Source organism: Maniola jurtina, chromosome 27, assembly GCF_905333055.1.
Source record: "Maniola jurtina chromosome 27, ilManJurt1.1, whole genome shotgun sequence".
NCBI lineage: Eukaryota > Metazoa > Arthropoda > Insecta > Lepidoptera > Nymphalidae > Maniola > Maniola jurtina.
In genome coordinates this window covers 4,632,574-4,653,813 of record NC_060055.1, presented here as the reverse complement: position 1 = coordinate 4,653,813, position 21,240 = coordinate 4,632,574, and the positions used below count along the sequence as shown (strand labels likewise).

Below are 21,240 nucleotides of genomic sequence, written 5' to 3'. Positions count from 1 at the left end.
AATTGAAACACTTTTCAATTTTTTTTTTAATGATGTATTCCACAAATTCGCAGTTTTCAGATTTATTCCTGTACTTGTGCTATAAGACCTAACTACATACCAAATTTCATGATTCTAGGTCAACGGGAAGTACCCTATAGGTTTCTTGACAGACACGACGCACGGACGGACGGACGGACGGACAGACAGACAGACAACAAAGTGATCCTATAAGGGTTCCGTTTTTCCTTCTGAGGTAGGAACCCTAAAAATGTTGCAAGATCAAGAACTGGCTAGTCTGATTAATGAGAAAATGAATTTGCAGATAACAAATAAATTAGTGTTTGCAAGTTTCTAACCGAGCAGACTTTACATAAATGATAATAATAATTAATCTATGGAAGTTATATCTACAAATATAGTATGGATAAAAAATAACAAGAAAATGGTGCCTATAATCGCAATGGATTTCTAAACTAAGTTTTTGAGTTTTTGCATCTTTTTCTAATCAGCTTTGAAAGATAAAGACAAAACATGTCTTGAGCGTGGTAGCACTGATCTTTTAAATTGTTATTAAATATTTGATTTTTCATAGTTTTTTTTTTTAATGTTGAAGAGAAAAACATGCAGATACTCTAAATTTAGTTTGAATTTTTTTTTCTTTAAATGTAGTTTATAGAAAATAACCAGAACAGATGGCTAATATAAATAAATGTATTAACTATAAAAAAGGGAAAAATTAAACGTTATTTATAACAAATTTAGTTTTACTAAGCATATAATCGAAATCAGGGCTGCATGTTGCGAGGAAAAAACCTTACAAAGTTTTCAAAATTAAGTATATTTAGATTTTATAAAGAAAAATTCTTACTTATTTATTTATAGAGTAGGTACTTTACAAAGTTTTTTTTTTTATAAAAATGATTTTTGAGCAAGTTAAAAGTAGGAAATCGGGGCTAATTCTATTGTTGTCCCTTTCATAATGCTGCCGCCGGAAAAGGATAGCACTAGATTCGGACTTGCCAGTTTAGTTAAGAAATTGTGTACAGAATTAGCCACATTGTTTTATTCTATTGTTGTCCCTTTCGTAATGCTGCCGGCGGAAAAGGATAGCACTAGATATGGACTTGCCAGTTTAGTTTAGATATTGTGTACAAAAGAATTAGCCACGTTGTTTTATTATTATTTTAAGCAGAATACAGAATTTCATCACATTTTACATAAAGGCGTTTTTTTTAAAATTAAAAAGCGATTTTTTTTATTCTGTACAAAAAAGATTTTCAAAATTTTTCAGGTACATTGTACAGAAAAAGAAGGATGAGAATTGCATTTAAATAAAAATGCTATCGGAATGCAATATAATAGTTTATTTCATTTATTCTTTAGTTTGCCGAAAAGACACTAAATTCTATTTTTTGTGATGTAATCACAAATTCACGGTTTTCGGATCCTTCACTTGTGCTATAAGACCTACCTACGTACCAAATTTCATGATTCTAGGTCAACGGGAAGTACCCTATACGTTTTCTTGACAGGCATGACATACAAACAGACAACAAAGTGATCCTATAAGGGTTCCGTTTTTCCTTTTGAGGTACGAAACCCGAAAAATAATTTAAAAGTAGCAATGTTACTGAGAACCAAGGCCCTTGCGTTTTGCTTACTATCCTTTAATGTAAACAGGTATCATCATTATCAGCCTGTGGACGTCCACTGCTGGACATAGGCCTTTTCAAGAGCGCGCCACCAAACACGGTCCTCCGCCTTCCTCATCCAGCCAGAGGTATGAGTGGACCAAATACGGTCCAGTGTGGGTTGTATTTGGTCCACTCATAGCGCGAGGTAAACACATCGGTTTCTTATAAAGCATCCACTATACCACGGTACGTTTGTATTTCCATTCCACTCCATCAGCCTGTATGCGTCCACTGCTGGACATAGGCCTTACCAAGAGCGCGCCACCAAAACACGGTCCTCCGCCTTCCTCATCCAGCCAGAGGAATGAGTGGACCAAATACGGTCCAGTGTGGGTCGTATTTGGTTCACTCATAGCGCGAGGTAAACGCATCGGTTTCTTATAAAGCATCCACTATACCACGGTACGTTTGTATTTCCTTTCCATCAGCCTGTATACGTCCACTGCTGGACATAGGCCTTACCAAGAGCGCGCCACCAAACACAGTGCTCCACCATTGGTGGTTTTTTTTCTGAGGAAGGCGGAGAACGTTTGTATATGTAGGTATATATTTATGATATTATTACCAAGTTTAAAAATAATTTTTTTAGCGTCGGGTTTTCGTTTCGTTGAGTTTCAAATCACAATGGTACTAAAGGAATTTTTCCTTCAAAAATAATCAAAGTTTTTTTTTTTTAAGTAGCAATAATGCACATTTCTACTGAGAACCAAGGATCTTGTGTTTTGCTCATTGTCCTTTAATGTAAACAGGTACTATCCCCAGTGTGGATCGTATTTGGTCCACTCGTAACTCGGCGCAAGGTAGACGCGTCGGTTTCTTATAAAGCATGTCACTATACCACGGTAGGCAGTTCGGGGGATACCACTCTGAAACAAGTGTAAATTAAAAATTTATAACACCACCGACAAGTGAAGGTTACAGTAACTAGAAAAGAGCTGATAACTTTCAAATGGCTGAACCGATTTTCTTGAATTATAGCTAAGAACACTCTCGATCAAGCCACCTTTCAAACAAAAAAAACTAAATTAAAATCGGTTCATTAGTTTAGGAGCTACGATGCCACAGACAGATACACCGATACACAGATACACACGTCAAACTTATAACACCCCTCTTTTTGGGTCGGGGGTTAAAAAGAGCTGATAACTTTCAAACGGCTGAACCGATTTTCTTGGATTATAGCTAAGAACACTCGCGATCAAGCAACCTTTCAAAGAAAAGTTTTAAAGAAAAGAAAAAGAATTGTTTTTCAATAGTGGGTGAGATGAAGCTAGGGTAAACACTTACTCGGGTGAGATGAAGCTAGGGTAAACACTTACTCTAAAGTCGTCCATAAGGCCAAGTCGCTTAGCAGCCCTCTGGTAGGTTTTGGCGGAGGAATAGGACACGCGGACCGCGGGTTCGGTTCCCGCGCCGGACTTCACGTCCTCGGGCGACATTTCCGGTAGTTTCGACACTAGGTTTGTGAAGGAAGCGTCGTAATTTTCCTGTAAAGAAAGTTAAATCACACTTCACACTAATATTATAAAGGCGAAAGTTTGTGTGTATGTTTGTTACGCCTTCACGCAAAAACTACTGGACGGATTGGGCTGTAGAATAGAGATAGATTATACCCTGGATTAGCACATAGGCTACTTTTTATCCCGGAAAATCAAAGAGTTCCCACGGGATTTTTAAAAAACCTAATCCACGCGAATGAAGTCGCGGGCATCAAGCTAGTAAATTTTAAATATAAAATCAATGTTTCCGACCATCCAATGAAACTTTGTAGAGGTGTTGTTGACACTTGCGTAAAAGTTTTTGCCATGGTACTATGCTAACTTTCTTTTGTGGTGTTTCCACTAGATTACGACATGGGGTTATTCAAGGGGCGGACCAACAAATTCCTGAAAGGCCGGCAACGCATCGGCGGTACCTCTGGTGCTGCAAATGTTCATGGGCTGCGGTAATCACTTAACATCAGGTGATCCGCCTGCTAGTTAGCTCGCTATTTTGTTATCTAAAAAAAGCACATACCTTAAGTAAATAAGTGAGGTTAAGTTTAGTAAACTCCACAAACTCCATGTTAAGCTGCATGTATCTGAGATGCATGTCGAAGAATAGGCCTTTGCTTACGCCTATCTGGAAAAAGTAGGTAAAATTTAAAAAAACCGGCCAAGCGCGAGTCAAAGTACGTTCAGAGAGTTCCGTACTCGAGTATTTTTTCCGACATTTTGCACGATAAATAAAAAACTTCGGATTATTATTCCTTTACTTGTGTTATAAGACCTACCTACCTGCCAAATTTCATGATTCTAGGTCAACAGGAAGTACCTTTTAGTAGGTTTTCTTGACAGACGGACAGATGGACAGAGACAGACAACAAAGTGATCCTATGAGGGTTTCGTTTTTCCTTTTGAGGTACGGAACCCTAAAAATCGGTAAAGTGCGAGTTGGACTCGCATACAAATCGTACAAGAAATACCACCTTTATTTTGTGATGCCATAAGTTAACGTTTTTCGGATTTTTCCCTTTACTTTTGATATAAGACATTGCTACCTACCAAATTTCATGATTCTATGTCAACGGGAAGTACCCTATAGGGTTCAGACAGACAACAAAGTGATCCCATAAGGGTTCCGTTTTTCTTTTTGAGGTAGGTACGGGACCCTAAAAATTAGAAGTGCGTGCCCGGAATCGAACCTTCGACCTCCCACTCCTACAACTAATTAAATAAAACTTTCTTCAACGCATCTTAACTGACGTGGCTTTACTTAAAATAAAAGCATGTTTCGTCATCACAGTTCGATGTTTATGTATCCCAATAAGCCTATAATTTCTAGGCCTATGTCCAGCAGTGGACGCAAACAGGCTGATTGATCGAGTCGGGTTTGTAGTAGTAATTAGTCACTTAACCAGCGTGGTAGACTGTGGCCCAACCCTTCACATTCTCCGAGACCCGTGCTCAGTAGTGATCCGGTAATGGAATAATGATGAATCGGGTTTCAGTTTCTGAACGTTATCTTACTTGTATATCAAATCTTTGAAAAGAGCAACCGCCGAGTTTCTTGCTGGTTCTTCTCGGTAGGAAAGGCATTCCGAACCAGTAGTAGATGGTTTTGACGATTCAGAAGTACTTGTAAGAGTCTAATTGAATAAAAATATTTTGAAATTGGAATTTACCTTTCCAAAGCTGTACGTCCTGGATATCTCAGGCCTAATGCAAGCCCTGCCTTGCGTGTTGACAGGATCCCGAAGCCAGTCATCGAAAAATCTGAAAAAAAAAATCTTCTCAGTAGAATTTTCTTTCCGAACCGGCGAGACACTGGAGGGTTTCCATGAAATACATTAACTTTGGATTTGAAAAAAATACAATAACAGGGTCTGAGGCATAGAAGATAAAGGCTAAATTGTTCTCTTCCAGAAAGAAAGCATGAATAATAACGCAAATTCTATAGTTAAAACTAGATGGCGCTGCACGAATTTAGATCGTGCTAGAGAAGTTTTCATCCTATTGTGACAATTAAACAAATACATTACACTGCATATTAGTAACAGTAAATTAGTCATTATTGCGGTTAAGCGCTTGCCTATAATGAATAAAAAAAAGTCAGTCAGTCAGGGAATTTTTAATATACATAACTAGATGATGCCCGCGACCTCGTCCGCGTGGATTGGTCAGATCCCCTGCAGCATCAGGATTGAGGAGTTGGAATCAAATTTTATATGGAACCTTATCGCAAAGTTCCCTTAACGATAAACGGTTCAGAAATCTCAGAGTAGTATAATAATAACGCTTTTGCTAGCCTTCTGGTTGCACCCTGTATGTGATTAGTAGTGATACTCACGCTTCAGGCCATTTGGGTTCCAATTGTAGCCATGTGTCTCTCTTTAGCAGCCAGCCAAGGCCAGGAAAGAAATCTGTTCTATGCAGAAGTTCAGGCCGAGATAAGTCTATTAATTCTTTCTTTCCATTGTCATTCCATGCTGATATACACCTAGTAACATGAAAAGAATCAGTCAAGTGCGAGCCGGATTCGCTCAGAATGGGTTCCGTACCATCGTAAAAGAAATAACACTTTTTAACTTTCATGGCAGCCATTTTGAATTTTTTACTATTTGTTATTATAACGGCAATAGACACACTTTCTGTGGAAATTTTAACTATCTACCTATTACGGTTCAGGAGATACATCCCGCTGACAGACAGACAGACAGACGGACGGACAGTGGAGGCTTATAGTACGATCCCGTTGACAACCTTCGGGTCCAGAACTCTAAATATTAAACTACTAGAGGATGCCCGCGGCTTCACCCGCGTGGATAGTGGTTTTTAAATCCCGTAGGAACTCTTTGATTTTCTGGGATAAAAAGTAGCCTATGTCCTTCCCCGGGATGTATCCCAAGTCTGTACCAAATTTCATTAAAATCGGTTCAGCGGTTGGGCCGTGAAAACGTAGCAGACAGACAGACAAACTTTTGCATTTATAGTATTAAGTATGGATTTCACTCTGCTGTCGAAATAACTATTAAATATTATGTAAGATATTACATTAAACCTACCATATACTAGGGTCCTTATATAATAGGGGATAGGTTCCCAAAAAATACTCGAAAAAATCTGGAGATATGTCGAGATCATCTGCAAAGACAAAAATAAAAAATTGAATCAGAATATACTACTAATAAAGTGACATGTGTAAATTAAAAATTTATAACACCCCCGACAAGTGAAGGTTACAGTAACTAGAAAAGAGCTGGTAACTTTCAAACGGCTGAACCGATTTTCTTGGATTATAGCTAAGAACACTCGCGATCAAGCCACCTTTCAAACAAAAAAATACTAAATTAAAATCGGTTCATTAGTTTAGGAGCTACGATGCCACAGACAGATACACAGATACACACGTCAAACCTGTAACACCCCTCTTTTTGGGTCGGGGGTTAAAAATATCATTAACTTTGGCTTTATTATATTATGATGTAAAATTGTTAGTGTCATTGTAGACATTAGCAACAGGCATATATCGACGGCTTAGAGTGAAAACCTCGTAAGTGTAAAAGAAGTAACTTTTCAGGAGGAAGAAAAAACTGCGTGCTGTAAAATTAGAAGCGAGTATTTACGAGTTTCTCATTTAATGTCATAGATGGCGTTACGAGTATCGAATGAACAAATTAGTCAGATCAGGATGTGCGTTGTGAGGTTTTCTTCCTAGAAACGCAATAAAATAAATTTGAGCAAAAATGCATTCACGAGGTTTTCACTCTAAGACGACGATATATACACAGCAACAGTTAGCTGTGTGCTTATTACGTAGACAATTATAACAACAATTACAACGTTACCTTCAACAATAATGACAGCATCATACTCCAAGCCTACGAAGACATGGTTCAGAGCGAAGCGGTAGTGCCTGGCTATCTTGTAATACCCCTTGAACTTGACCTTTGCACGGGGTAGCGGTATTTCAGACAGCTCGGGTTGTTGAACCACTGTGATTGACGGATCGACGTCCGTGAACGATCGGATCACTTTGTAGGTTTCATTGTGACCGCAATCCTGGTTATAACAAGTGTAAATTAAAAAATAACACCCCCGACAAGTGAAGGTTACAGTAACTAGAAAAGAGCTGATAACTTTCAAACGGTTGAACCGATTTTCTTGGATTATAGCTAAGAACATTCTCGATCAAGCCACCTTTCAAACAAAAAAAAACTAAACTTTTTTGGATCGGGGGTTAAAAAGGTTGGCGTAGTAAATAAATAGTGTTGTATTGATGAAGTTATATCTATAGGACTATGTATATCAGACTCCAAGCCTACGAAGACATGGTTCAGAGCGAAGCGGTAGTGCCTGGCTATCTTGTAATACCCCTTGAACTTGACCTTTGCCCGGGGTAGGGGTATCTCAGACAGCTCGGGTTGTTGAACCACTGTGATTGACGGATCGACGTCCGTGAACGATCTGATCACTTTGTAGGTTTCATTGTGACCGCAATCCTGGTTATGACAAGTGTAAATTAAAAAATAACACCCCCGACAAGTGAAGGTTACAGTAACTAGAAAAGAGCTGATAACTTTCGAACGATTGAACCGATTTTCTTGGATTATAGCTAAGAACACTCTCGATCAAGCCAAATTTCAAACAAAAAACTAAATTAAAATCCGTTCATTAGTTTAGGAGCTACGATGCCACAGACAGATACACAGATACACACGTCGAACTTATAACACCCCTCTTTTTGGGTCGGGGGTTAAAAAGGTTGGCGTAGTAAATAATAGTATAGTATTGATGAAGTTATATCTATAGGATTATTTATTATTTATTATAAATCCGGCGAGAGCTCTTGACGTCCGTACCTCAAAAAGAAAAAAGGAACACATATAGGATCACTTTGTTTTCTGTCTGTCTGTCCGTCGTGTCTGTCAAGAAAACCTATAGGGCACTTCCCGTTGACCTAGAATCATGAAAAGAAATTCTAGGCTAGAATCATAAAATTTAAATACTTAGGTCTTACAGCACAAATAGAGGAAAAATCCGAAAACCGTGAATTTAGAGTTACATAAATAAAAAAAACTCTTCTAGCTCTTCGGAGTTATGAGCGTTTTAAGTAATTAAATATCACTTGCTTTACGGGGAAGGAAAATATCGCCTGAGAGTTCTCCATAACGTTCTCAAAGGTGTGTGAAGTCTGCCAATCCGCATTTGGCCAGCGTGGTAGACTATGACCTAGTCATTTAGTCATTTATTTCATGCATTCCAATATTTTAACATAATTTATAACAATAACAATTACAGTAAATGTTTAATTATTATTTTACAATGTCAATATTGGAACCCCGTTGGGGCACAGCAATTTTAGCAGAGAGACGGCGCTGTATTACTCGTCAAAGTAGTCGATTTAGTTATTAGTAGTAGATTTATTTCATAATAGGCTTTTTCGATTAAGAATGTTTTTAATGAATTGATGAACGCTATATTGTTCTCGATTGCTTTAATGTGGTCAGGGATTTTGTTATATATCTTTGTACACATCGTGTTGGGACCGGTACTGTGTATTTTCAGGTTGGAGCTTGGTATACGCATATTATGTTAACGTGTGGGTCGGAGTTCATAGTATCGCGGTACATCTTCCAGTTTTGTGAAGTTTTGGGGAACCTAAACCTTCTCATTCTGAGAGGAGACCCGTGCTCAGTAGTGAGCCGGCGACAGGTTGATCATGATGATTAGACTTACCTGACTAACTATAATAGGGAATGTATCCTTGTCTGGTCTAAATTTCACTAAATTGTCCAAACACCTCTTCACTGTGACTCGGTCGCAAGCTATCACTAATACTGGTAACACTGTGCTGCCTGAAAATAAGGAAAATAAGGCATTATCTCACTACTACATTTTAAACAAATCACATTTAAAAAAATCTATTAAAAATATGCATGAAAAAAGCATATTATACAACTAGCTGTGCCCGCGACTTCGTTCGCGTGGAATAGTGACATTTCGGGCAGCGTACGTTAAAAATGTTCGCCGTGATTCTTTAAATTGACATAACTTTTTTATTTATGAACCGATTGACATGAAATAAACACTAAATGTTAAGTGAAGCTTACTACAATATATTAGTGAAAACCGTATCTAAATCGAATAAACCGTTTCTGATATTAGCGTGCACAAACACACAGACAAACAGACAAAAAAAATTAATTACAATTTCGGGTTCGGCATCGACATAATAACAACCCCTGCTACTTTTTTTTATATATTTCCATTGTACAGACACCACTTTTCTACAATTTTATTATATGTATAGATTGAAGATTATGTAAATGACAAAAAAGCATGGATTTGACTCGCTCCAGCAATACGCGGGGCTGCAATTGAAAAGAGCAACCACCGAGTTTCTTGCTGGTTCTTCTCGGTAGGAACGGCATTCCGAACCAGTGGTAGATTATTTTGCCGATTCAAAAGCACTTGTAAAAGTTAATTGAACAAAAATATTTTGAATTTGAATTTGAGATTTCGCGTGACAGAGACAGACAAAAATTCTAAAAAAAAGTTGTTTAAGGGCCTATATCGATAATAATGTTTCCTCCTATTCAAAATATATCCCGGAAAACCGAAGAGTTCCCACGGGATTCTTAAAGACCCATCCGCAATTTGTATGTTTGGTACCGAGGTAGCTTACGCCCCGGAAATTGAAGTCAGCAACTTTTTATCCCGGAAAAGCAGAGAGTTCCCACGGGATTTTCAAAAAAACCTAAAATCACGCGGACGGAGTCGCGGGCATCATTTAGTATTGTAATAAGCACAATGTAGGGTCAGTGACCCATGTGTTTATGTAACTGTCCAATAGTATAACAAATTATATTAAGAGCTTAAATTTTGTTTGACATCCTTATTAGCGGTATTTAGGGCATTTCACGTGAAATGTATAAAACTGGTCAAGTGCGAGTGGGATACGCACACAAAGGGTTCCGTAATGTCGTACAAGAAATAACATTTTTTAATTATTTTTTGTGATTTAGGTTACCCACCACAAATTCACGTTTTTCGAATAGACAGACAGACAACGGTTGCCTGTCCGTCTATTCTATAAGGATTTTTTTTCTCTGGAAATGGTAATGGAACCCTAAAAAAACCGGCCAAGTGCGAGTCAGACTCGCGCACAACTCGGTAATTTTTTCCGACATTTTGCACGATAAATCAAAACTATTATGAGTAAAAATAAAAATCTGTTTTAGAATTTACAGGTAAGCTCTTTCATATGATATCTCATTTTGAAAATTAAAACACGTTTTAATTTTTTTTTTTGTGATGTAACCACAAATTCACGGTTTTCGGATTTTTCCTTTACTTGTGCTATAAGACCTACCTACCAGCCAAATTTCATAATTCTAGGTCAACGGGAAGTACCCTATAGTTTTCTTAACAGACACGACGGACAGACAAACAGACAGACAGATAGACAACAAAGTGATCCTATAAGGGTTCCGTTTTTCTTTTTGAGGTACGCAACCCTAAAACTAACTTTCATGAAGTATTCTACGGAAATAGGATAAGGTAAACATGCCTATTATCTGATATGTAGTATAAGATAATAGTATAGTTAGTGCTGTATAGGTGGTGCGCGTATCACATTATGAGTTATGATTTTAATTCAATTTTAATTCAAGTAATGTAATCAAAAGTTAAGTTTTGCAAGTTTACTATGTATAGTTTTGTAACTGAACTGTTACTTGTTTAAATGGTGGTATTTTCACCCAGATCCATCGCGTAAGTGCTAGTTAATATACAAAAACATTAACTCACTCAGTCGTGAATTCAAGTTGAATTGCAGTTAACAATAAGCAACAGCTGATTGAGTGCGCGCAGCGGTCATTGACCTCCCGACAGCGGCCGTCTCATCAATCGCTTCAAGCGCTGCATAAAGCCAGTCGTCGTTAGACGCCGAATAATTTTATTTCTTTTTTTTCGGCTAATTTGATTACGCTCAAAATGGATTGTGCAGCTTGTTGCAAGCTTATTGTTCCCGAAGAAGCGTTTCTACAATGCATGATTAACACTTGTAAGAAATCATACCACGAACTCTGTACAGGTATTTTAGAATTGGCCTCTGTGACTGCTGATACATGGACCTGTCCCGAATGTGCATGTATGGCGAAGAGAGGCGGTGATAACAGCCTGACTCCCGTAGGCTCCAGTAGACAGCGCAGTTCTGCCGCTAACAATATTACCTACAGGAAAAAGGCGACTGTTCTAGCTTCTAACGCGGACGAGCAAGAAATACAAAATACTGAAGACCTTCGTCTGGAAATTAAACAACTGCGCGAAGAGATTTTTGGCTTAAAAAACCAACTTAGTCAGGCCATGACTCTGCTGACATCATACCACGCAAAGTGCGATAGTTACTTTTCGCGCCTTGATACTGTCACGGCAGTTATCGACAGTTGCGATCAGTCGAAAATGTACAACATAGCAAGCAGCAAAGACGAACAGAGTCAACCTGTGATAGGTGAGACTGTCAATATACAGAACGTGGCTTCGCAACCCGCCGTGCTACCCTCGCCAATCGATAATCTCGTGCCGAATCCGCGCGAACTTCGAAGCTATCGGCAAGCCGCTGGGCAGCGCCACTCGCGACCCTCTGGGTCTATAACTGGGTCGTCGATGTTAAACAGTGTACCACAGCCACCGGCTTCTACAACCCAGCAGGAGGGGTCTGAATCTTTAGGACAATGGGTAGAAGTCCGCAGGAAAAAGCCCTGAAAGCCTAGCATGATTTGTGGCACCGCGAGCTCATCTGCGACATTCTTAAAAGCAGTAGAACCCCGGAAATACCTGCACCTCTGGAACATGGAGTCGGGTGCAGAAGATATATTGAAATACCTACAGCAACTTTGTTCTGCGAATACCTGCACTGTGGAAGAGTTAGTACCTAAAGGTAATTACAAGTCATTTAAAATCGGAGTTCCAGTGGCTGATTACGATAAATGCCTTTCGGAAGATGTCTGGCCGATCAATGCAAGGATCAAGACCTGGATTAATTTTCGTAAATCCTCAGGTAACTCGGGCAACCCGGAGGCCAGGCGTCAGCCCTTTCGCAACCCAAACGAACAGCTGCATGGATAATTCAAAAAACCATTCTGCTTTTAACATCTTGTACCAAAATGTTCGTGGCCTTAAAACAAAAACAAAAACTTGGACCATGAATCTTTTGTCGCAAGCATGTGACATGGTAGCTGTTACGGAGTCATTTCTCGATAATACCGTTGAAGATGCAGAAATAGCCAGTGGCAGCTGGAGTGTATTGCGCCGCGACAGAGGCTCGCCGTGCGGTGGCGTCCTGATCGTAGCTCGTTCCGGTATACTTATGCAACGACGACGTGAGTTGGAAACCGACAACGGTGAAGATCTATGGATTTCTTGTAACATACAGGGTCGGTCTATGTTTATATGTGTGGTCTACATAAAACCCAGTGCCTCCGACGAAGACTACATGAACTTGTTCTGCAAAATAGAAAGCTTTATTCTTGAATTAAAAGGACTAGTGGTAATCTTGGGAGATTTAAACTTAAACAGTGCGTCCTCAAACATAATTCGTTATTACTCATATTTTGTATCACTCTGTGGTTTGTCCGAAAGAAATAACATTGTAAACTCTCACGGGAGTATTCTAGATGTAGTACTTGTCCAGGAGCGTGTTGAAGCGATAGTCTCTGATACGGAGGGAATGGTTCGGCCTGATTTATATCATCCTCCTCTTAACATCAGAATTAATACTCGTGCAGCCAAGCACTCTGAACGATTGGAGCCTAGCAACATAAGCTCCTCTAGAGACTGGAATTTTCGAAAATGTGACCACGACCAACTCGTAACGCTAATGTCTTCAGTTTCTTGGGAAGATCTTTTAGCCACAATGGATGTACAGTCAGCCACAACTTGTTTCTATAATATCATGTATGATGTTTTTGACTCATGTATCCCTAAAAAGAGTAGGAAAAAAAGTAGGGTTAAACGCTATCCAGTTTGGTTTACAAGCGATATAATACGAGAAACAGAATTGAAATTAAAATTGCATACTAAATGGATTAAGACTAAATGTGTTGAGACTTATATTAGGTTTTCAGAAATTAGGTCCAATTTGAAGGCTCGTATTCCAAAAGCGTTTGACGATTATATTAGGAGGGCTGAAAGTAACATTAAAACCAATCCTGTATATTTCTGGGACTTCATCAGTAGCCTTCGGTCTAAAGGGGGATTTGAACCTAACGTTACATATAATGGTAGTATGCACACAGGAGTAGATGCGGCTGAAGCCTTTGCGAATTTCTTTGCAAACGTGTTTCTGTCTGAGGTGCCAAAGTTGAGTGTAGTTGAGGCATGTCTTAATGACGGTAAGCTAAATAGTACTGTCTGCCATATCCAAAAGTTTACAGTAACCGACATAAAATATGGCATTGATAAACTGAAGCTAAATTGCTCAACTGGACCAGATAACTTACCAGCAGATGTTTTGAAAATGTGTCGAAAATATCTTTGTCTCCCTCTTTGTCATATACTTAATTTGATCTTAAAAACAGGACAATATCCTGCTCAATGGAAGCTGACCCGAGTTACACCAATACCTAAAAAAACCGGTACGACGTCCGTCCAGGAATTTCGTCCTATAGCTATTCTCTCAACGCCGGCCAAGGTATTCGAAAGAATCGTGCATAGAATGATAAGCCGGCAAATTGGTAATTTACTTCGTGACGAACAGCATGGTTTTAGGGCCAAAAAGTCTGTCAACTCCAACCTATTAACAGCTGCTGAGTACATATCGTCCTGCTTAGATAGAGGGCATCAAGCAGATGCCCTTTATTTTGATTACCGTAAAGCTTTTGATAGGGTAAATAACGATATTCTTCTTAGCAAACTCAGTGCTATTGGTTTATCTCCTCAGCTTCTACACTTGATTTCTGACTATCTCCGTGATCGTCAGCAATTCGTTCGCTATGGCATATATGAGTCTAAACCTTATCATACGCGATCCGGTGTAAGCCAAGGCTCTATTTTAGGACCCCTATTCTTCCTAATTATGATAAACGATCTTCCAGAATGTATAAAATATGCAAAATGTCTATTATATGCTGATGACCTAAAACTTATATTAGAAATAACTTCTGCCGAAGATTGCCTCAAGTTGCAACGCGATCTAACAGCTGTATGTAACTGGAGTAAAACGAACAAAATGGAATTCAACCGTGACAAATGTTCAGTCATGACCTTTGGTAAAGTTCGGTATCCCTTGATACATGAATATAAAATGGATGGAATTCCCATTCCCAGAGTACAAAATGTGAAAGACTTAGGCGTAACTTTTGATACCAAATTAACCTTCCGAGACCATATCAATACAGTGGCAGCTGACTCATTTCGAAGATTAGGATTTGTATTGCGTAACTCTCGGGAGTTCCATAGCCCTTTAGTAATAAGGTTACTATATTATGCCTTAGTCCGAAGCAAACTCGAAACAAGTACCTGTGTCTGGCATCCGTACGAGAAAAAATACGGACTTATGTTAGAAAAAGTGCAAAAGGCCTTCCTAAGATACTTGTATAAGCGTTGCTATGGATATTACCCCTTCCTATATCCAACCAAATTTCTTTTAGGTTGCTTGGGTTTTAACTCCTTGGAGGTCAGACGGACTAGCGACCAACTAAAAATCATGTGCCGAATTTTGCGAGGGGATGTCGACGCTCCAGACCTTCATGACCAACTCTGTCGTATACGAGTACCTAAATTAAATAATAATCTTCGTCCACGAAAGAATAAACTTTTCGTGGTACCAGTTCATCGTACTGTTGCTCGATCTATGGCACCGATACCGCGTTCATTGGCTTCCTTCAACGCGCTCTCGGATATAAATGATCAATGGGATCCATTCAATGACGGGTGGACATCGTTGGTTCAGGAGTTACTGAGGTACGCGGAGAGCATTGAATGAACAGGATCATTCAGTGCTCTCAGCGTACATACATTCAAAATTTAAAATCTTTTATGGTAACATATTTTGTTCTAGCTTTACCTTTTATTTATTTTTCTCTTTTTGTATTTGTGTAATAATCATCTAGTTCGTGTAAGTGGCACTGCCGTTCAATTAGATGTAAAATAAAATAAATAAAATAAAATAAATAAAATAAAGGTGCCCACGCACGTTAACTGAACTGCAACTGAACTGCGCCCCGCGGCAGCGCCCCGCACGATATTCTCTCCAGCCGCGACGCGCGACGCGCAGTTCAGTTCAAGTGCGTGGGCACCTTAACCAAGCTTAACTGCAACTAGTATAGAATTTGAAAACATCCGCACGAATGTGTTTACCTTACTCCACGAAAAACAGACATGCGAATTCTCTAACATTCCTACCTATTTCTTATGCTCGGGTCGCGTTAAGGTTAACATCAATGCCTAACAACGCCATAATTATCGCGATAATCAACGCTTTAAGCTGAGTGGCCACACTTGACCGGTTAACGTCTAATGCCAATTGAATTTGGGTTAAAAATTTAAAATCGTCTAACGCCAAACGACATTGTGAATGCCGTTGTACGTTGATCGTGGCTACATCTACATCAACGGGAAAGGCCGTTGAACATCGCGTTGATGGCCGTTAATATGGCCGGGACAGTAGAAAACGATGTGTTAAAGAACACAGAATCTAAACAGAGTAATAGAAATGGGTAAGTATTTGCTGTATTGGAGACTCAAATTTTGTGAGCCAAAAACGTGGTATTTCTGTACCTCATCCATACTAATCAATCAATCACACTATCACATTCACACTAATATTATTAAGGCGAAAGTTTGTGTATATGTGTGAATGTTTCACGCAAAAACTACTGGACGGATTTGGCTGAAAAGAATGGAGATAGATTATACCCTCTATTAACACATAGGCTACTTTTTATCCCGGAAAATCAATGAGTTCCCGCGGGATTTTTAAAAACTATATCCACGCGAACGAAGTCGCGGGCATCAGCTAGCTATAAATGCGAAAGTATATCTGTTAGTGTACCAGATTTCTCCTTGACGAAATTTGGACAGAGATGGCATCTCGGGAAGGACATATAATATGCTACTTTTTTGGTCTCGAAAAATCTAAGTGTTCGTTAAGGTTTTTTAACAACAAGAGAAACAACGAAGAATATGAATTGCTGAATAGCTTGCATCCCTGACTCATTTCCGGGGCATAGGATTATGATCAACCTATTGCCAGCCCACTACTGAGCACGGGTCTCTTCCCAGAGTGAGAAGGGTTTAGGCCATAGTCTGCCACGCTGGCCCAATGCGGATTGGCAGACTTCACACAGCTTTGAGTACATGGAGAACTCTCAGGCATGCAGGTTTCCTCACGATGCTTTCCTTCGCCGTTAAAGCAAGTGATATTTAATTGCTTAAAACGCACATAACTGAAAAGTTAGAGGTGCGTGCCCGGGATCGAACACCCGACATCCGATTAGGAGCCGGACGTTCTAACCACTAAGCTTTGCTGGATCACACTAATATTATAAAGGCGAAAGTTTGTATGTGTGTGTATGTTTGTTACTCTTTCACGCAATAACTACTGAATGGATTTGGCTGAAATTTGGAATGGAGATAGATAATATCCTGGATTAGCACATAGGCTACTTTTTTTTTATTTTTTTATTTATTATTATTTACATTTAAAATATACAGAGAGTTTTTATTACAGTTATTTTATCCCGGAAAATCAAAGAGTTCCTACGGGATTTTAAAAAACCGAAATCCATGCGGGCGAAGCCGCGGGCATCCTCTAGTCAATACTAATAAATAAAATTGGAGTGTCTGTCTGTAATTTCGAAATAACTACCTCATATTAAGCTCATATGGTTATTTGAACGATACCATAACTGAATCACACGTTTTTAAAATTTTTGTCTGTCTGTCTGTCTGTTTGAAAAGGCTAATCTTTGGAACGGCTGAACCGATTTTGACGGGACTTTCACAGGCAAGTAGAGGATTGACCAGGGCGTAAAATAGGCTACTTTTTTAACCGACTTTCAAAAAGGGAGTTGTGTTTTTCTACCTATGTACACCGAAATCTCCGAGATTTCTGAACCGATTTGCGTCATTTCTTTTTTAATCGATAGAGGAACTTTGCGACATTGTTTCATAAAAAATTTGGAGTCCAACTCCTCAATCCTGATGCTGCAGGGGATCTGACCAATCCACGCGGGCGAAGCTGCGGGCATCAGCTAGTATAAAATATAAATGAATAGGTATACGTTACGAAGTATCAGGAAAGCATAAAATAAAAAGGCTTCATACCTACTTCATAGCATTCGAAGCGTGCACTTTAATTGGGAAACCATACCAATATCTACTACCATTGAATTGAGTCCAGTGATCAAATTACCTATTTGAACTAACCATTGGTGCATTATTACTTAAGGCGCACTAAACTGGTCTAACTGCGAAATTCTTTAATTTGGTTTTCGCAATTTGTAAATTAATGCGACAAAGTAGGCTTATGGTATTCTAATTCCGCCAATGGCAGTGTCATCTTCACAGGATTACATATAAAAATATTTACTTGAAAGTGTTCAGTTTAAGAAATTAGTCATAATTATTTTATAATTATTGTACTAAAGTATTGTAAAACAAGTGTAAATTAAAAATTTATAACACCCCCGACAAGTGAAGGTTACAGTAACTAGAAAAGAGCTGATAACTTTCAAACGGCTGAACCGATTTTCTTGGATTATAGCTAAGAACACTCTCGATCAAGCCACCTTTCAAACAAAAAAAACTAAATTAAAATCGGTTCACTCGTTTAGGCGCTACGGTGCCACAGACAGATACACAGATACGCAGATACACAGATACACACGTCAAACTTATAACACCCCTCTTTTTGGGTCGGGGGTTAAAAATAATGAGTTTGACATGAGTTACTCACAAATTAGTCGATACTGTAACTAATTTCTTAAACTGGACCCTTTCAAGTGAAGATTTTTATGTAAACCTGTGAGGATGATACTGCCATTGGCGCAATTATAATGCCGAAAAGCCTACTTTGTCGTTTTAGTTTACAAATTGCGAAAAACCCAATTAAATTTGAATTTCACGGGCAGACCCGTGCCATGCACCTTAACTAGCGACCCTCCCCGGTTTTGCACGTGTGCGGGTTGCCATCTGCCACTTCTTGATTTAAGTAAGTAAGTACTATTTAATCCCCAACCCAAAAAGAGGGGTGTTATAAGTTTGACGTGTGTATCTGTCTGTGGCATCGTAGCTCCTAAACTAATAAACCGATTTTAATTTAGTTTTTTTTTGTTTGAAAGGTGGCTTGATCGAGCGTGTTCTTAGCTATAATCCAAGAAAATCGGTTCAGCCGTTTGAAAATTATCAGCTCTTTTCTAGTTACTGTAACCTTCACTTGTCGGGGGTGTTATAAATTTTTAATTTACACTTGTTTATTGTTATGGTTGTTGTAATAATATACGAAAATAAATAATTAAGACAGAGGCTACGGTGTCTAAGCGAACAGACTTTAAATAGCAGAGCGTGACTGCATATTGTAGTTCAAATAAAAGCAACATGCAGGTAAGTACTGGATTTGTAACAACATGCATTGATATGTGAAATTGTAATGTGCCAGATGGCCTTACTGTTGTTTAGATAATAATAAGTATAATTAGTATAATAATAAGTATAATTATATAACATGCATGTTATAACAATATGTGGGCTGTTCAACTACATAGTATCGGAATATCAGTATACATATTTTTAGGGTCTGTCTGTCCGCCCGTCCGTCCGTCCGTCGTGTCTGTCTGTCCGCCCATCCGTCTGTCCGTGGTGTCAATCTAAAAAACCTATAGGGTACTTCCCGTTGACCTAGAATCATAAAATTTGCCAGGTAGGTAGTTCTTATAGCACAAGTAAAGGAATAAATTCGAAAACCGTGAATTTGTGGTTACATCAAAAAAAAAAAAATTAAATATGTTTCAATTTTCAAAGTAAAATAACTATACCAAAATCCACACAGCAGGCTTTATTCAGTACTGTATAAATTGACAAATTTATTTAAGTTCTTAAATAAGTAAAAAAAAATATTCTTTCCTACTTCATTTATACCATCCAAAGTGGTTGTACTTTTGTAGAGCACTGATAGTGACAAATTGATAATGTATACAATAAAATTGTATTATTCAATTAAACTTCATAGTTGGTACTTCACACTATCACACTAATATTATAAAGGCGAAACTTTGTGTGTATGTATGTTTGTTACTCCTTCACGCAAAAACTACTGAACGGATTTGGCTGAAATTTGGAATGGAGATAGATGATATTCAGGATTAGCACATAGGCTACTTTTTATTCCGAAAAATCAAAGAGTTCCCACGCGATTTCGAAAAACCTAAATCCACGCGGACTAAGTCGCGGGCATCATCTAGTGTAATATAAAGAAGTACTTAATAAGTTATTTTTTAGTCAGTCAGGCATAATGGAGACAAGCTTTCATAATATTCAAAAATATCTGCTAACTTACTCTGAGGCATATCAACTTCATTCTCCGAATTTAGAGACTCCTTAGCTTTTTCTTGAATATTTTTCTCTTCACTAAATTTTAAATGACTTTTAACTTTTTCTAACAATTTGTAACTATCACTCAACTGGTCCTTCATTTTATTTTGTAATTTATCGAGTTCCAACTCCATTTCAGAGGCACTATTTTTCGATTTAACCACCGGTACAAACATAGAAGAGTACGATATTAATAACCATATTACAACGAAGATCCCGCCCACGAAAATGAATTTACGTATATTCAATCTCATTGTGAATGGTTCTATTTATATACTATATCTTAACATCACTTTTATTCACGAGAAAAAGCATAATAAAATTGTAAACAAATTATCAAAAGGATCGTCTTATAGTCACTGGTGTTGCACGCATTTTGGTTAAAACGCGGCGTTGGAAGATCATTCCACGTGGCCGTTATCACTGGGTAATAAAGTTTAACACAGTTTTTATCAATTTAGCTATGTTTTATTTAATTAAATACATAAATTACAACAATACGTCCACGTAAAAACACAATTTTATTTGAAATGTGTCAAGCTGTAGGTTGTCACTTGTCAGTTGTCACTGTCATTGATGTCATATTTAGGTTTTTTTTTTTCTCTCTCGTCTGGCTTTTACAATGATTAGCCAATGTCAAGTTTGTAGTTATTTGTAACAAGTTAGCTAAACTATACAAGTATGGACCCCATCTGTGCCGGTGCTCGCCGACATACGCACGGCACCCCCTTAGAGCACTTTCCAGTCAGTTTTAACAAAAAAAAACACTCCAAAAAGTCACAACACGCGCGCCAGCAAACGCCACCACAGACGAAGTCCGTCATATTTAGGTTGACATTGACAGTGACACTAATGATTTAAGTATTTTTTAATTTTCCGGGCATGGCTCTAGACTCTCACTATTTGGACCTAGTCAGTTACGAATGGCAATAGAACATAAATTATACTTTTTTACGACCTTACTTTTGAATAGCATGTTTTAGCCTGAATCTGAACTTTTTGTAGCAGGTTTAAAAAGATAATTAGGTATAACGCTACTTTGATGTGGCGCTTAGGACAAAAAAGGTGTCTTTAACGTTCAACACGTGTAAATAATAGCTCAACATGCACACCGCAATCATTTGACGAGCCCAATGGTGCATGCCGAAGTCAAATATGCGGAAACGGGACGTGTCATGTTATTTATGCGTTACTAGCATGTGCCTACTACTCCGCCTGTATAATTAATTTAGACCATTGAATTAAGAAATAGACTTTAGAGAACTTTTATTCTGTTCATAGTTTTTATAACTAGGTAGGTAACTACATAACACCCGCGACTTCATCCGTGTCGATTAACATTAATTAATTGAGCCTGTTCTTGTCTTAGTAATAGAACAATTAATAATAGTATGAGAGTTTACTTAATAATAGTATGCAGTTTACTGTGAAGTAGGTATCAACTATCAATCTTCATGGGTGGTGGTAATCACTTAACATCAGGTGACCTG

The 21,240-nt window shown here is 38.3% G+C and overlaps 1 protein-coding gene across 4 annotated transcripts; it reads right to left on the bottom strand.

Moving 5' to 3' along the window:
* Positions 1–504: 504 nt before the first annotated feature.
* Positions 505–20,285, bottom strand: LOC123879102 (alpha-1,3-mannosyl-glycoprotein 2-beta-N-acetylglucosaminyltransferase). 4 transcript variants are annotated; one of them, XR_006798948.1, is made up of 10 exons: positions 19,716–20,285; positions 8,894–9,012; positions 7,003–7,216; positions 6,220–6,298; positions 5,505–5,654; positions 4,840–4,930; positions 3,693–3,797; positions 2,996–3,163; positions 2,170–2,542; positions 505–1,959 (listed from the first exon to the last, which is right to left on the bottom strand). XR_006798948.1 is itself a non-coding variant. In XM_045926642.1 (10 exons), exons 1-10 carry the CDS (start codon positions 20,002–20,004, stop codon positions 2,429–2,431), a joined length of 1,329 nt encoding a protein of 442 aa, XP_045782598.1. In that variant the 5' UTR covers positions 20,005–20,285; the 3' UTR covers positions 505–2,428. The 4 variants fall into 4 exon arrangements, 3 of the variants coding, with proteins under 3 accessions (XP_045782598.1, XP_045782597.1, XP_045782596.1); XM_045926642.1 differs by adding an exon at positions 7,476–7,656 and having other exon boundaries at positions 505–2,542; positions 7,003–7,035; XM_045926641.1 differs by having other exon boundaries at positions 505–2,542; positions 8,894–9,008; positions 19,712–20,285.
* Positions 20,286–21,240: the final 955 nt, after the last annotated feature.